Here is a 17,838-nt window from a genome sequence, read left to right on the forward strand (position 1 = left end):
AAACGTTTAGTAGGCCTACACGGTTTCTCTGTAGGCACACTCTTCACAATATTGCGAAATCTGTTTTCCAAATCTGTGCAGGTGAGGCCTCAGCCCAACCTATGAGTTTTGGTTGATTTGACCATTAACTTAAACAGGTAGCCTACCTTCCTTACTTTGGATAGGCAAGTGCTTAACGTCAAAAATATCGAGACTGGAGTAACTTAACATTAGAGTTCTAAAGACGTCAAATAGCTCGTTATAGATACCAAAATAGCCAAGGAGCCAGAAGTGAATAGCCTACACATGGGTAATAAAAATGGTGCTTTTCATGATAAAATACTTTTAGAACCCTTGAGCCAGCTCCTTGTGATCTGATGCGATGCAGCATTTGTTTGCACCTCCAACAGCATGCCGTAACCTACCTGATTTTCGCCCCAAAACGCCTGTATGTGTGTGAAAGAATTAATGCAAGGGAACCTAGACCTTAGGGCAACGCCTAGCCATACATCTACACTGGCCTAGCATCCTGATCTTTTATTCTGTCCTTATCGTGTGTAGCCTACTAAAACAATCCAGCAGATGGCGCCATCGGGCTTTAAAGAAGTATCGTCTTGCATTATTTTCTGTAAAAGCCCTGCTATAGATACATTGCAAGAATATTTGAATTTATGTGTAGCCTACTGTCCACAGACATAACATTAGACTGGAAAAGACCAAACAGTTTAAGCTAACTTCAGATCAGAGAGGGTGAAAGCGGAGCAGTAGGCTAATCAAGAATCTTTGTTCAGACCCTTTGGCTCAGGCTGCTCTCCTGAATTGCTAAATGGTACAGCATTGAGCAGTCACAGAAAAAGGTTTAGGCCCACCAGTGGATCACATCATGATATTAATTAAAAGGGTTTAAATAAATATGTTAAAATGCTGACATTTGTGTATATCAATTATAGGCTATCGGAACAGGTGAAAACCATAGGCTATACAAAGAATTTTAATATCACATTCTTAAACATTATGGTTCTTGGAAATTATATAATAGCCTCTATCCTTTTCATTCTTTCTGACCACCATCCACATTTTTTAGTTATATTTAGGTCATGGGGTTTGTGTGATGCCTTACATCCCTACTGCAGTAAACTACTATGTAGCCTACAACCCAAATTCCAAAAAAGTTGGGACGTTTGTAAAATGTAAATTAAAAAATGATGCTATGATTTACAAATCATGTCAACCCTATAAGAGTGGTTCAAAGACAACATATCAACTGAAGGAGAGAAATTGTATTGTTTTTTTGGAAAAAATATGTATATATAAATTCATTTTGAATTTAATGTCAGCAACACGTCTCAAAAAAGTTGAGACAGGGGCATTTTCTTCACCTCTTAATTGAACAACATTCTGTAATTGTCTAGAAACTGAGGAGACCAGTTGCTAGAGTTTTGAGAATGAAATATGGTCCCTTTCCTGCCCGGTATAGGTTTTCAGCTGCTCAACAGTCAACAGAATAAATGTAGCCGACTAGGTATAACAAATTCGGTATCTCTATGTTGACATGCAATGTAAGTGCACAGAATTGTGTTTGATCCCCCCCCCCCCCCCCCATGTTCTAACTTGTTTTTATCACCATATCCATTTCACCCCTTTCTGTTTGTGTGGGACAATTCCACACAAAGCCCCATACACCTCAGCAACACCAAACAGAAGTGCAGTGAAGCACCCCCCACCACCACCATCTTTCCTCACATGTTCCCTTTGCTCCTCCATCCACCATCCTCCCCCTCACTCTCCTCCTCATGGGAGGCTTGGGGAGGAAGATCAATCACTGGCACAGTGGGGAGCCTGTCTGCTCGTGCTGTGACTGTGCTGCAGTACTGCGTCCATCTTCCCCCTCACGCGTCTCATAAACACAGCCCTGGCAATGCCATTTTGTAGCCGACATCCTTTATGGACGAGCTTCAAAGACTGATCAGACTACAAATGCTGAAGGCCGGATGACAAAATTAAGCATGGTAACGCAGGAAACAAGAGTTGAACTCAGTCGAACATGATGTGGTGCATGCCGTTCTGATGCTATTGTCATAACAGCATGTCATGACTGCCCTTACATGTATTCCACCATATTGAATCTGAAAAAAATGGGTCGGTCTCATTTAGTTTCATTCATTTCTGTAGCATATTGTTTGACCAGAACAAACCTCTCCTACCCTTTCAGGGTCAGAGGAAGAACTATTTGCAAAAGTTATTGATGATGTTCATCATTAACCACTTATCAGCTCATTATCTGAATGTTTCAGAATGAACCTGAGTCTGTATGACCACCACCTTGGTGCAAAACAAGCCCTAAAGTCTGGTAAATCACAGGGAAGAAGATTAGCTGGTCCACAAACCTGCCATTCTGTTGCACATTCATAAAATGTACAAAGGTAATTGGATATATTAATAACTGACAAAACATATACTCTGAGTTTTTCTTTGCCTTGATTAAAAAATACATTATCTCTTTTGTACATATGTATGTTGGCTTAGGTAACCAAAGTAAACCCAAGTATTTGATTTCATTTCTGAGCGAAGGCTCTGTTTGTTGTGTAATCTTATCACAGACTGTTGCAGAGCTTGGCTCGTGGCATGTTTTGAGAGGAACTTGTCAGACCTCTTGCTTCCCTAGGTTTTTTTTTATACAGAGGAAATCTGCAACGATGAAAACTTGAAACAATAATTTTGGTTAAATCATGCAGAATACAATGCATACAATAAACGGCTTAAGATATAATTAACACATTGGTTTTCTTGAAAATCTGTATTCTATCACAACGATAATGCAATTTAATGATCACATGGCTGTCTGAGATAATGTCGCTCTTCTGGAACATCACATCATTGGCCCCTACTGTTTCCTTGAGACGGTGCCAGCCAGTGGTGGAAGCGGAAGCCAGAATCTTCCTCTGCAGAATTCAAAGGGTGATAACCCTCAACTGACTATGCAGCCAGGCTTTCATTTCATTGTGTACAGACATGCTTTGTACTTACTGCCAATGCGTTATCAGTGGAGAGAGAATTCGCCCTATAAGACACACAAACAGTCACAGTTATTCAAAACAATTCTCTGAGTTAGCCTCTCACTTGCAAAACAAACATATTGTAAACTGAAGATTGCAAACGTATGACTTCAACAGTGTTCACTTCATATCAGGTTGCCTTATATGCTGTTGAACTAGCCTGTTTAAGTAGAAATAATATGTTTTATTATTGTATTATTTGCTGTAACTTAAAGGGACACACCAATTTTTGGGGAAAGCTTATTTCCCCAAACGTTGGTGAGTTCCTTTAAAGGCACAATGGTAAAATGGTAAATGCAGACTGTAATAACACCTCTTATAGAGTACACATCGAGTTCAGCTACCAATATGTTGACAAAATTATGTTTTAAAAAAATCAGGTAAATGTCAGCAGTGAAGTGATTTGTCAAGGTAATGAACAATGAATTCATGCACACACATGTATTACATTCCCTGTGTGTGAAACACACACATTGCCAGTAGTCTATGCAACATATCAACCCTGTCTCCAGGCAGTACTCCAGGACACTCACTGTCATTTACCAGGTGACTGCAGGCAGCCCGGCTCAAACACAGAGGGCTGCTTGGGGTTGCGTGATGTCTGAATTCATCTTTGATGGAGGGGGAGGATATGTTGTGAAGGGGGTGGGGTGGAGTTGAGTATAGGGGGGTCGGGGTGACCTAAATTCAGATTTACTCAAGCCTGACTCCTCATTCAACATCCTGTGACTTTGCTGTGTAACATCAGTGGGATATCATCAATCCAGTCTCTCTCTTTCTCTATCTATCTATCTATCTATCCATCTCTTGCTCTCCATTTAAGCCTTAGCGTTCATTTTTGTCACTTAAAGAAAAATGCAGTGAAATTAGCAACTCCTCCCTTGTATGTTTCTTTAATCAAAAATTATTTATTTATATATGAAACAATAACACAATGACTATTGTTCTGCCACAGCTAACATTGACTTATCTTTCAACAAGACATGACTTCCATAATTTGTCTCACTGCCATAGTCCAGTATTTCTTGTTAAGCTGCCAGTTTTTCACAATGTTTGTTGTACAATGATTTCTGTAACACTCAACGAGGTTAGAATAAATCCCTCATGTTATGGTAATTTCAATGCAAAATGTTTTTAAAATGATATATAATGTATTTAACTGAAATTAAAAGTATATTTATTACAGGGAAAGAGCAATGCCAGCTGTGACTGAATCTTTTTCAGCTGGTCATTAGACATGGTGGGTCCTGTCCAAAATCATGTTGTTTAAGCATCGGTCCAGAAAAGGACACAGTAGCAGAGGCTCAGGGTAAATAAAAAGACCGGTAACTGGTCCATTCTGAGTTCCACCATGTGCCCATAAGCTGAGGACCAGTAGCTATAAATGAAGGCTGGCTGGTGATCAAGATCGAGAGGGATAGCTCAAGTCACACAGCATTTTCCAAACAGGCTGGGATGTTGCACATGCACAGCGCAACTCATTAAACTCTATTAAACTGCATCCCCCCTCTCAGCAGAACAATGGTAAAGCCTCTCAGCCTGGAGGCATGGCCGCAGGCTGCCTGGCAGTGATAGGGAGCCCCCTGGGGCCTCCACCCCCCCCAAGTGCTGTCACCACCACACACCTCAGTCCAGCCCCCCCCCATCACCTCTTTCTCCCTCACCACTGCAGGTGCCTTGCTTTCACCAAAGTCTATTGCACACTTTGATGTAGATGACTGATGTGGATTTATTAGCCATTTCTCTGTATAGTTAGGTTCATTGTTTGGTGAATATTTCAAGTTAGACCTTGCCAATGCCAATGCATAGACCATAACGAGCGTGAAATAGACTACTACATCCATGAAAAATATTTGATATACTTTTAGGCCACTGTCCATTTGTTGAATGATGAGTTGCTGCTCGGCGCTGTTGTGTTCCCCTAGTAACACCTGGGTCTCCTCTCTCTGTTCGGAAAGTAGGCTACCACGGAAGGTATTGGTATTCATGTTGCCATTTGTCACAGTGACAAGCAGGGGGTGGCGGAGATGTCAGTTGTACTAACTGCTAGGTTTCCCCCACAGGGCTCAGCTGCTGTCGTGTACCCACAATCTCGGATTCTTTTTTTTATTATTATTATTGTTTACAAATTCGCAATTAGCGTCTGGTAATAGGCCTGTTTTTCTATTTGCCTGTTTATTATTAAGATTATCTTTATTGTTTTTAATAAGTGCCCGATGGGTTCGCATGCGGTCATGACAAGTGCATTGCATGGATTTGACCAAGGATTTACCTTTCGACGCGTGCGTCCACGCTCGCACGCTCGCGCGTTAAGTAGTCGGGGGAGGACTACGGGTTGCAGAGCCAGAAGGCTGCGCGCGCAGCCTCGCTGTCACAGGACTACATCCTTCTTCAGGGGGTGGAAGAGCGAGTTTCCTTGCAGCAGCATCGGGACTATTTAGCCGTAGTGTCCATCAGCCTTGCTTTTGTCAGCAATCATATGCGTTGTACGCTATATCCACTGCTTGGTGCACAGTGGTCTGGCCTGGACGTCAACGTGTATTTTCTGTGCACAGTCAGAAACTGTCGCGGTGTCGCAGACTTGAGGGAAAACGAGCAATTTGTGGTGCTGCGCGGATGCATGAAACGGAGACGGAGAGAAGCCTGGAATAATGCGTGATTAAGGATATCCCCGATTGCTTGCCGTTATTTTGAGGCTGGACCTGAAAACCAACTGAAGGGTAGGCTGTGAGTTTCTGATGTAGGTGTCCAATAAGACAGAAATATGGTGTAATTGTATCAACACAGTCGGATGACATAATAGCAATAAAATAGAATGCATTAGGCTACATCCAAACGTCTATAGTCTTATCCCGTTATTGCGCATAGAAGGCTATCTGTAGGCTACATTTGTAGCGCGTGTACAACACATATTCGACTGTGGTATTTAGTTCAACACCAAGTTAATACGTAACAATCTATCGATTATTAATTATGTGGTGGAAATGCTTTTACAGGTTCATTTTGCCAAGCAGGTGCGTTATCCGCCGGGTTTAAAAGGCTGCATGCCTTAAAGAGGCAGAACATGTTTTACCATCATCTGGCACTATTTCTCTGTGACAGTCATTTAATTTTCAGAAATGGAGAAGGCCCACGTTATAAGCCATGGAAATAACCGATTGTTGTGCAGTTGTAGACTACTTCGCCCCAGGGCTATCAGAATTAGGACGAGGCAACGAATTACCTGAGAGGACCGAACAATGAGCTGAGAGCTGGGCTGTCGTGTACATGTTTTATGTACAGTAAACAAAACAAATGTGATTCTTTGGCAACAGGCGTGTTTTGTTATGTGTAGTCTATGGTCATAACCTTTTCCGAACAGATTTTATATGAGGAGTAGGCCTAGATGTTCTTTTGGAGGACTGGCAGATAGCCTAATGCTAATAAGACAGATGTGTGGTGAACATGTCCAACACGAGACTTTGTACCCGGAGGCGCATCGTTAATGATACTATCAGCACTCCTACAGTCGGCCAAGAAACTGAGTAGACTATTGGATAGGCAATTTTTTATCCTGATAACCACGACCAGTTCCATCATATTCACATTTATTGTTGTAATGTTCTCAACAACATTTGTCTTAATTTTGATCCTGAAATTCATTGTGATGGTAGTCTGTGAGATGTTTTCTTGAAAATATACGTTCCGTACACTGACAATATCTGCTAATTTCAGACTTGAAATTTGACTAGTAATGTAAGCAGACAATGTTCTTTGTGTGTGTCTTTTATTGCTGATTGGTTGCAGCCATCGCCTGAAGGAGGAGGCCTATCGCTAATTATACACATCTTGCTTTTCTGTAGCGAATACATTACCGTTTGGTGCGTGTTGTAGCTCCCCCTAAAAGAGGGATTCAGCTAAACACGAAAGTATTCTAATGTAGGCTACTTCTTTTTCACAATATTGCCCAATGCCCTATGTTTCAGTTATTTAGGTCCATATTCACGCATGCAGTTAAACGCCAGTAAAATACAACAGTATTAGTGACTGTCATTTTTTACAAGACTGAGCTGATTATGGATACAGGTTCCAAACTCAAGAGTAATGATGATAGATTCAGTTTGTTGTTAAGTTCTCTCATGTTATATAAATACAAAGTAGATGTCTATCAATCATCAGGAGTCATTAATTCGTTTTTCCTTGTTTTAAAGGCTCACTGAACCTCACATCAAAAACACATTATCAGTATCAAAGGACAGAGAGGTGCTGTCTTATCAGACTCAGACAAAATGTTACTCACATGTTTGCTATGCCTGGCAGTCAGTGTTGGACAAGGCCTGAGCTTGGCCCGTCAAAGCAAGATAAATAAAGGAATGCTTTATATTAAATCAATGCAGCATTGTGATTGCCCAGCGCGTCACTAAATCCAGACATTCCTCCAGATTAAATTTGTGGTCCTTGGTGAGAGGCAGAGAGCGTCACAAAATGCTTCTTAAACAGTTTTGTTAGTGAAGACAGCAGGCTACTGTGCTGCTCCATCACTAGAGCAGTCAAGGTCAGTGTGTGTGTGTGTGTGGGGGGGGGGGGTTGGGGGTTAAGTGGTGTCAGGGTTACCGTCTTACTCAACAGTATTTATGTGCACACTAAATGTTCAGCTGTAGCTGATCAGTGGTCCTGCACTTCATTGACTCGCATATGTGCTTTTAAAAGCATTAGCTTGTGTTTGCAGTTTATTGGTCAACGCAGTTGGGAAGTGCATCAGGTCAGAAAGGTGGTCAGTTTTTGCTGACACACACACACACACACACGCACACTGACCTTGGCTGATTTAGTGATGGAGCAACACAATAGCCTGCTGTCTTCACTAACAAAACTGTTTAAAAAGCATTTTGTGATGCTCTGTCACAAAATGCTTCTTAATGATTCTCTGCAAACACTCTTGTCGTACTGTCTGGTGAGTGTTGTCCTGTCAGGTTAGAGTGGTCTATTTCTTGTATTATACAACTGGTCCTCAAGGTGTCTCTTAGTACAATGACACTTTACCCTTTTCATGGCATTTCTTATTTACTGTAACTATTGCAATCTCAGAAATGGGAAAACTGTCAAACTGACCATCAGGCAGGCCTTCGAAAAACAGACTATTGGTGGATTTAATTCCTGGTCACTCATCTAATCTCAGATTAGATTCAGGAGCTTTGCCCTTCTCTAGTTTTTGTTTGGCCAGGAGAAGAGGCTATTAGCTTTATCATCCTGCAAGGTGGGGTGTTTTTCGTTTGATTTGGGTATAGGTAAGGTGGGGCAAATAAACTTAAGCTGTCTGATGTGCAAAAATTCAGACCCTGTGGTGGTGATAAAAGGTAAGGGTCTTACACTTTAATGTGTCAGCTGAATCATGATGGTATGGTGTGTAAGTGCAGAATTTTGTGGAGAATTGTGTCATGGACAGTAACAATAAGAGCATCTTCTACAGGGTATACGGTATATTGCATGAGGGATGTAGGAAGAATGTGATACTTAAAGATGCAGACTGAAATGCATGCAATTAAGCCAGACAAAGTGACACTGAAGAGAGTGAAACAAACACAGAAACATTGTGTGTGTGTGAGAGTGTGTGTGTGTGTGAGAGAGATGATGAGAAAGAGAGAGAGAGAGAGAGAGAGAGAGAGAGGATAACTGCAGAGTATTCCAATGACATGAGATAAGGCTTTAATGTGTACCTATGATGAGAGGGAACAAGAGTAGATGTCTATCAGATGGCTTGTTGGTTTAGGTTTGTAACATCCTGCCCTCCACCAACATTTGGTTCACTTTGTTTAGATACATTACTCAGTCTTTCCCCCATTTGTTGTGTCCCTGTTATTCTGCATTCATTACCTAAATGGCTATCCATCTTTTCCAGAACTGAACTGTTGTGTTTATTGCATTACGGCTTGTTTGAAGAGCTGATGAATTTGTCCATGGTAGTTAGCTTACAGCAGACAAGCACCAAAGCACCAGCTGCCAAGCCACCAAGATCTCTTTATCGATTCTGTGAGATGAGAGGGGAAGTAAATACAAAGAACACAAGGAACTGATGGCAGCATAATGTGTAGAATGTTCTATCAGTCGTTCTCTCCTCTGCATCAGGGTACGGCGTGAGCAGTTTGTTGTTTTTCTTCCCTGCGAGTTAACGCTATTTAGAGCGCAACCCCCTCAAAAGGGAGAGTGAAATGTGGAAACTATTACAGAAAAAGGGGGCAGGAATCCAATGTGGTCCTTTCAGCACGCAGCGTTGGTTGTGTGAGTGTCTCGATTTGTTGTTGCTCAGCCCAGTCCAACCCCCCCACCCAGCTTCTCGTTGTGGAGTCACAGTGGCTGCATTGCCGTTACAGGCCTTCGCCCACCACCACCACCACCACCCTTACCACCAGTTTCTTCCAGGAAAGCCATGTTGCATTTGAAACACTATACATGACACTCACTAAGTCCCTGTCATAATAGTGGTGTTGAGTTGCAGTGAGGATGGAATGGCTATTAGCCACATTGCTGTAATGATCATGACTGCGCAATAACAGATGCTCCAGTTTCTGAGCTGGTGGTTGTATTACCTCATATTTAATTAAAGACCTGTTGTACCACATGGTATTTATAGCTTCCAGCTTGTCCCTGGAAATGGAAAAATGACAATCAGATGACCTCAGAATGATCTTTGGAATGATCTTCCTGGGGTCAAGTGGTGACATTGCGGTGTTAACAGGGTCAGAGGTCAACCAGCGTGTTAATATTCTGGTCAGGTAACGGTCGTTGAGGAGAGGTCATTTTAATGGTAATGCGTTTTTCATAGACAGCCTCCGACAGTTAACAAGCAACTTCGGCACCTTCACTACCATTTCCTCCCGTTCCTTTGGTCTTCACTCTAATTATTAACATAGCCTGCTTGCATGCGTGTATGCCCGCGTGCGTGTGCCTGTGCCAGTGTCTGTATGTGTGTGTATATTTTCATTGCTCACTGCGTTAAAGTGTAGGGTAAAGAATACGGCTAAATGCACGTTGTGCAGATAATATCCATGTGTGTTTGCACGTGTATGTGTGTATGTGTCTGTGCACAAGATGAACTACCAGTCTTGGGCCTCCGGTGCCGTAATTGCTGAAATGTTCCAGGCCCTGCTCTCTCTCGGCTCATGTGAGGCGGCCGGGGGACTGATGTAAGTCCAGAGATCTGGCGCAGAGCACAGGAGCCCTAGGCAGCCCAAATGAGGCTCTCTCTCTCTCTGTGATAAGATCAGCACATGTTCTGCAGGTCTGGCCTCTGAGGTGGTCCTGATAGGGTTTGGACGAGGGGGGTTGGGGGGTTAGAGGGGTGGGGGCTCCTGGCCTGTTCAGCAGGTGGGCTCACTGACTGTTGGAGTGAGCTCATAGCTGGGTGCCAGGAAGCCTCTGCTGCCGTTTTACTGGGCAGGGGATGGGTTGCTCTGGGTGGTGCGCCTGACGCTCACAGAGGACCTAGCGCCTGGTGTGTAAAAGTGAGTTCTGCCTTGTAAGTCACTTTAGAGCATCTGCTGCATGAATCAATGTAAACGCTAATGAGGCAAGAAGAGCCAGGCAGCTGGCGCTCCCGATTGGCCTTCTGCTCGCTGCTGCTCCGCTATCTTCTCCCCCTCCTTTTTTCTCTTCTCCCATGTTTCCCAGGAATTAGTGGCCTGTTTTCAGCTAATTTCATCATCCCTGTGTTATCTCTGGCAGAACACCGTTTGATGACTAAATGTTTTAAATACGGATCAGACAAGTCAAGATGGTGGTGCTCCTTGTCATTGTGATCAGCGGGATGACTCAAAGTCTTGCTTACTAATCCGTCTTTGTCACTATATTTCTCCTTCTTCCTCTAGTGGTTTTTCAAGTGTCTGTAACAGGGATTGTAACAGAACTGCACTCACATGATCCAAGCAGGGGTGTTGGGGTGGGTGGGAGAGAGCTAGAGAGGGTTGGAGAGAGAGGGAGAGCGAGAGATCAGTGAAGCATGAAGCTCTCGGTGCAGCAGTGCTGTCTGACCAGCCAAAGCCCAGTCAGCTGAAAGAAAGCGTTCCACATGGCCAAAGTCAGTACCCACTGACCTGGGTTCAACACCCGTGAGTGCGTCCACCTCAAAGGGAGTTTACCCAGGAGTGCTTCGTCTTGCAGTGCGGTGGCATTCTGTTTCACTGTCGGTGCCAACAGAGGCTAACACTGACAACCAGCTGCTTAAACATGGACTCTGTGTCTATTGTGTGTGTGTTTGTGTGTGTGTGTGTGTGTGTGTGTGTGTGTGTGTGTGTGTTTGTGTAGTCTTTGCATGTGTGCACATAGGGGTTATTATGTCCATGTTCACTTTGATGATCTCATACACTATCATTCATACAGAGTGGACACCTCCCATTTATAGACACTATAAATAAAGCCACAGTGTCTGCCAGAGCTGAGAGAAGGCCAAGGTTTAAGCACAAAGAGTTGGTGCTATAAATACACACATGCTTGCATTAGATCCTGGTATGTGTGTGTGTGTGTGTGTGTGTGTGTGTGTGTGTGTGTGTGTTTGTTTGCGAATCTATGCGTCTGCTAGGACACACAACCAAGTAGCCCTTTTTTCTTTCGAGGAGAGCACTGTCCATAGCCCATCCCATAGCTTTGCTGAGTGGAAACAAGAGGATTGTGGGCTGTCTCCCTGAAGAATTACAGATCTAATCTATCACAGTCCTGTTACTGCGTCATGTCTGTGCCACAGTACAATAGAAAACAAACCCTGAGGGAAAGGGAGCTTCACCACAGCACTGCCTGGTAGAGCTGAGTTCCACATGGCAGCCATTTTGTCGAGATGTGGCGTGTAAAGGCCTCTGGTGGCTTGGCCCATCGGGAGTCCCTCTCTCTCCCTCTCTCTCCCTCTCTCTCTCTCTCATGACAAATTTCTGGCACCTCATCGAACTCCACTCTCCAGGCCTCTCTTCTTAGGTTTGTTTTTTATTGGTCGGCGTTTTTCATTCAGCACACTGGAGTTTGTTTATTTACTGTCCGTGTCTTTTGTTTTGCTTAAGGCTAGAATGAAAAGTGGCCTTTGTTGCTAGCTCTTCACTTGCTATGGCCTGTGTGGCAGATCAAAAGATGATGATGAGGCTGCTTTGGACGATGGAGCACTCTGCCACCAACAGAGCTACCTCCCCCAAACAAGCTGGAATCAATAAGAGGGAGGACGCCGAATGTCCACGCCACCAGAAAAATCCAATGATGGATTTATTAGAGCAGCGTTGGCATGACAACTGTGTCTGGTCTGTGCAGAAAAAAAAATCACTTTACAGTTACTAGCGTGCTACCAGGGTTTGGGTTATCCTTTTTCTTGTCACATTTTATGTGATACTTCTGGGCATTTTAATGTGTTTTTGATTATTTAATGTATATACTCCAGTGTTTAATCCCAAACTGATTGGAAAATGGTGGTGGTTTTGGTGGTATAGTAATGTGCCCTCCAAACAGTGCTGAAATGAAAAGTGTGGTGGTTTCATTGTTTGTGTTTTTAACAGCAGGCTGTGTATGACTTGGCTGTTCTAAATATAAAAGGCTGCGATAATAGCACTCACAGAGTCTTATAGTGACACAGACGGCAATAGTTAACAAGTGTAGGCAGGACAGTTAATTGTAGGTTTGGTCTCAGTATTTTTTTTTTCAGAGGCTTTGTGCGTAAATGGAAGCGAGTCGGCGCTATTCATTGGTTGGATTTTACAAGATTCTCAGCTGGAATGCAATATCTTAAGGGATAAATCATCTCGAATGCCGACGACCCACCTTGTTGCCTTTCCAACTTGGGATTATAATTTATAGACTTTTTCCCTCTCTTGCTCACTTTGGATTTATGTCTAGAGTTTTGGCCGGCTGACTTACAGACATTAGACCAACAGAGTGAGATTCATGGGACTAATAGCATTCGGGACACATGCATTTGTTTTCCAAACACTTTGATACAAACAACCTCAGGTTTTTTGCCAGGTTATTGATCTGATGAATTGCAGTCCTTGGCAAGGAGAGTACAATGTCACATGTTGTCGATAAATTGAAGACAGGTCTGTGAAATGTCTCTCTCTCTCTCCATACACACTCTGCACCTTCATACATTCACTGGCCTTAAAACACAATATGGCGGTTGGTGAATTCTCCCAGAAAAGACCCCTTTATAAATTCCCCGTCATAAATTTAGTTGGTCTCACCCCGCTGACAATTTTGTTGTAAATGTGTTTTTTTTTTTATCTGAAGGAACAGATTCTGTTGTGGTTCTCATTAAACATATGCATCCACTTAGCCTGTGACCTAATTTAGGATTTTTTTTCCTTTAGACTGCCAACACGGGCTGAGGCACTGTGTACAAATGTATTTCACAAGCACTACCCTGCAAATGGCAGGTTTCAGGGCAGTATAACATATTTCTTCTTGAGTTCCAACTGGCCTCAAAGCCTTCGGTATAAATGTATCCCGTATATTTAGATTTTTTTTTCAGAATATAGCTCACCATAGGCTGTCTGTGTGTTCAAATGAAAAGCTTCCCCCCCAGCAAGTAACTGCACATGGCTTATTACCCCGAGCTTAACCTCTTCAACTGGGGGCTTAAGCCTTAGGAGGGGAGTGGGATGGGGGGAGGGGGGGGGGGGTGGGAGAGAGGGAAGTTGGAAAAGAGAAGGTATAGGACAGTAAAATGCTCTCTGCGCTTGTAATCAGGGGGAACCAGGCATGCCATGGACAGAAAAAATATATAATTATTATTGCCCCCGCCACCCTCAATCCGAGTCCTACTGCTCTGGGTTCAGGGGTCCGGAGACATGCCAGAGGGTTTAACGCAGGGATAAGAGAGGAGGCCTGATCCTGAGTCAGTCTGGCAGCCTTTATATGTGCTCGTCTGCCCATATGCCTCTTTGTTTATGAAAGGAACTGAAAGCACACAGATAAGCCCAGTGGTCCTTCAAGATAAGGCCCTCCAGCTAAATGTCATGGGGATGTGACTGATTTTTTCCCACCAGTCTCAAATTTATATCACCACTCTGGAATTACCAAGAGAATATTTTGTCAGTAAGCAAGGACTATTTAGATAAAAGGGTCATGTTTTTAGTTGCTACTAAACCATGGTAAATGCAATCAGAAACTATGTAATTATATAATGGCTATATGTAGCTGCTATTTCCCCAGTTGTTCTTTTAAAATTCCTTTCTACATAGAAAATACAAAATCAATGTATTTTTATTCATGGCCTTTATGTTCAACACACATAAAGTCATCTCTGTATAAATGCTAAGTAGCTAGCAGAGAGTGTTCTTTTTGTTAATATGAACTTATTATGCTCAAGAAGAAAAAAAACTCTCTGCTTTGGAAAAAAACGAGACTGTTTACAATAGCGTGGCGTCCTTGTGTTTGGCTCTGCACCTCTTTCAGCCTCCCCCGTCATACTCTCCCTCTCCTTCTCTGTTTCTCTCTTTCCCTTCTCTGTCTCACTCTCCATATATCTCTCTCCCTCTGTCTGTCTGTCTGCCAAAGGGAGGCTTTAGTTTAGTCAGCGCCAGCGTTTTATGTAATAAATTCCACACACACACACACTCCGCACACACACACACACACACTCCGCACACACACACACACACTGGCATATAAACAAATAACCAAGACTCCCTAAGAGTTAATTTGATTTAATCCCCTTCCCCTCCCCCTCGTAGAATTGAAGCCATACTTCCTTTTTTCATGGTAGATATGCTGAAGCTCTCTGTCTGGGCTCGGGCCTCTCGTGTATCACTATGTTTTGGGGTTGATTGTGGACTCTGCAGTTACATCATCCTAATCTCTAATTCTTGTAGCAACCAGATGGTTCACGCATCCAAGGGAGGCCCTGGAAAATGTCTTGATTGTCTATTTATATGAATGCTGTTTAGGGCCATAATCAACATCTTGGGCTAATGCAGTGCACTGCATGCAATATTCCCTCTCAAACATCTATTTTGTGTTTTCCTCCTCTTCCAGGATTGACAAAGACCACCTTCAGAAAAGTGAAGGAATATCATGCATTTGTCACCCACCAGCAGCTGAAGAAGATCTCAATAACCAGAGGCCATGGAGGACCCCTACAAGGACAGCATTCCTGTGGACATGGGGAGCACGCAAGGCGAAATGTGCTCCACTGGAGGAACCGTAGGAGAGGGCATTGGTAAATTAGAAGATGACGGGAATCCTGTCATTCCTAACGAGGCATGGAATGTTGGCTCACCAACCTTGACCAAGAGGTCCCTCTCGCCAATGTTGGGTGTGCCTGGCACGACGCCTGTTGTAACTCAGACAGCTGACTCGCCAGGAGGGGTTGCTCTCAAAATGGCCACCACGGTTCTTCAGCCCATCTGCCTGGGGGACAGTCCAATGATGTTGCCCATCCTGGCAGGCACGGCTGGCCCGCAGGTGGCGCAACCGGGCACAGCGCCGTACTTGGTCACCGCCCAAGGTCCCGTCTCCCTGCCTCTGGTGCTGGAGCAGCAGGTCTTCCAGCACCTAACGCCGCAGCTCCTGCAGCAAGCAGGCTGTCCTACCCTCTCCTTACCAAACAACATCTTGTGCCAGAATGCCTCGTTGGCACTCGCACCACCCCCATCGTTGGATCAGAAAGGAGCAGCTCCCATGTTGGACCAGAGCTTGCTCACCCTTCTGCAGAACCCCAACTTTGCTGCTATCCTGCAGGACCTTTTCCCTTCCCAGGCGAACCCTTCGCCCACCTGTCATTCTGCTGGTTCCCCCCAGCCGGACCTTTTCTCGACTGGATTCTTCCCACCACCACCCCTTTCCCACCCCTACAGCTCCCCACTGGCTCCCCTGGTGCCTCCACCCACCCTGCTGGTCCCCTATCCCATCGTTGTCCCTCTACCAGTGCCTCTTCCTATCCCAATTCCCATCCCTATCCCTGTCCCGCAGCAGGCAGAGGACTCCAAAGTGGCTCCAGACCCCCCAAAACCAGTGTGTACTTTGAGCCAGGGTACGCAGACATCGACAAAAGATTTTGGCCTTAGCATGTCATCACCTAGTGTTGAGACTGGCCCGTCCATGCACCTGTCTCCTTTGCCATCTTGTCTTTCTGTGCCAGAGGGAGAGGTTCTGGACCTGTCGATCCGGGCACCTCCCATAAAGACAAAACAGGAAGTGCCATGCCAACAAGACAGTGTCCTTGACCTGTCCGTTGGCGGCGTTAGAAAGACCTGTATCCAGTCCTGCAGTTCCAACGGGAGCATGGAGGGTGAGAGAGATCGTACCCGTCACTCGGGCGAGGACATAGGCACGGGAGCTATATCTTTAGGGGTGTTGCGGCCAGTGGAGTGCTCTCCCAAGCTGGACTCGAAGCTCCTCAGTGGCCTAGCGTCCTTAGAGTTTAGCCGGCAGCACAAGTGGGTTGTGGATAGCGCCGGTAGTAGCTCGATGGGCGGTACAGTCCACGACGGAGCGCTTGGTGCAGGGGGGAACATAGAGATTGTCAGCACTTCACAGACAGCCAAGGTCATTGTGTCTGTCAAGGATGCCATGCCGGCCATCTTCTGTGGCAAACTGAAGGGTCTCTCTGGCGTCTCCACCAAAAACTTCTCCATCAAGCGGGATGCCAGCCAGGGTGGCTACGCGGCCTTGCCCAGGATGCCGGGGGAGCAGCGGGGCAGCGATTCCAACGACCCACTCAAAAAAATGTCGAAGAACAGATCCATCAAATTGAAAAAGGTCAGCTCCCAGGAGATCCACATTCTCCCAATAAAGAAACAGCGACTGGCAGCCTTTCTCCCCAGGAAGTGAGGGCACGGCACTGGCAGGTGCTGAGAGAGGGAGAGTAGCGTAGCATTTTTGGATTTCGCAGACATTCATGACAGCCTTGGAGGGTCCAAACACGAACCAGGCTCTGGGACACTCTCCAGTCTGTCCAAACAATTCAGGCCAGTCCAAGCAGTCTTTGGTACACAAGACAGGCACTTGACCCCGTTCTTTAAAACGTAATCAGTTGCATGATTGGAGGGGCTGCATCGACAACACAAAGAATGCATCAAAGGCAAAAAGACACCCGGAAAGGAAAGTTGTGACAGCAGCCAAATGACACACTGCTGCACAATTCACTCGAGGTCTCTTCCTGACGCATGTGCCTAACAAGCATTTTCATTTCGGTCACATGTATCCATGAATCATTCATGAGGCTTATCCCAGAGTTTAATCAGACATTAATATTCATGCGGCTCCGTGCTGAAACTCAGCCAGCTGCCTCGAGCCACCAGCGGTGAATTCCTCCAACACCCCCAAACACATAATATCTGATATCGCGGGAATCAAGGGAAATCCATATCACATATCTGTTTAACACACAGTCAGCGTGTTATGATCTAAATATCCATATAATTTTACCTTATGTGGTTTTATTTTTTATTGTGCCTAGGAAATGTGTGTGTGGGTGGGGTGGGGTGGGGTGGGGGGGCTGGGGGTTGGCCTTTAAACTTCACCCATGGTGGGAAATCGCTGTATTAATCAGTGGCTCAGTCAACCGGAGCATCTTCTTTGATGCAGAGCGGGCTTAGCATGGCAGGCTAATAATGACTTGGCAGAGGCACGGGCCTCACTTTCATTAACTTTAATGAACATCGGAAATGGCTGTCAGTGGCAACAAAGCACAGTTTTCATCATTTCATCCTAAAGAAGGGAGAGAAAAGAAAATGTCTTTTCTTTCCTGCCCCCAAGAATCGAAACAAAATTATCTTCAAGGGCAGATGGCGAAAAAACACAAATGATGATTTGATGATGTGGGTGAGCACACTCCTCTGGTTTTTGTCTAGTTTTC

The 17,838-nt window shown here is 44.6% G+C and overlaps 1 protein-coding gene across 3 annotated transcripts; it reads left to right on the forward strand.

Moving 5' to 3' along the window:
• The first annotated feature begins 5,468 nt into the window (after positions 1–5,468).
• rai2 (retinoic acid induced 2) lies at positions 5,469–17,433 on the forward strand. Of its 3 annotated transcripts, none has more exons than XM_076277487.1 (2): positions 5,469–5,775; positions 15,015–17,433. In XM_076277487.1, exon 2 carries the CDS (start codon positions 15,105–15,107, stop codon positions 16,809–16,811), a length of 1,707 nt encoding a protein of 568 aa, XP_076133602.1. In that variant the 5' UTR covers positions 5,469–5,775; positions 15,015–15,104; the 3' UTR covers positions 16,812–17,433. The 3 variants fall into 3 exon arrangements, with proteins under 3 accessions (XP_076133602.1, XP_076133610.1, XP_076133593.1); XM_076277495.1 differs by having other exon boundaries at positions 5,469–5,762; XM_076277478.1 differs by having other exon boundaries at positions 5,469–5,755.
• The last annotated feature ends 405 nt before the right edge of the window (positions 17,434–17,838 follow it).

This window comes from Alosa pseudoharengus, unplaced genomic scaffold (assembly GCF_046254945.1).
Source record: "Alosa pseudoharengus isolate Yale_2024_CS ecotype anadromous, Long Island Sound unplaced genomic scaffold, YU_APseudo_1.1 YU_APseudo_1.1_scf_11, whole genome shotgun sequence".
In the NCBI taxonomy this organism is placed as follows: domain Eukaryota; kingdom Metazoa; phylum Chordata; class Actinopteri; order Clupeiformes; family Clupeidae; genus Alosa; species Alosa pseudoharengus.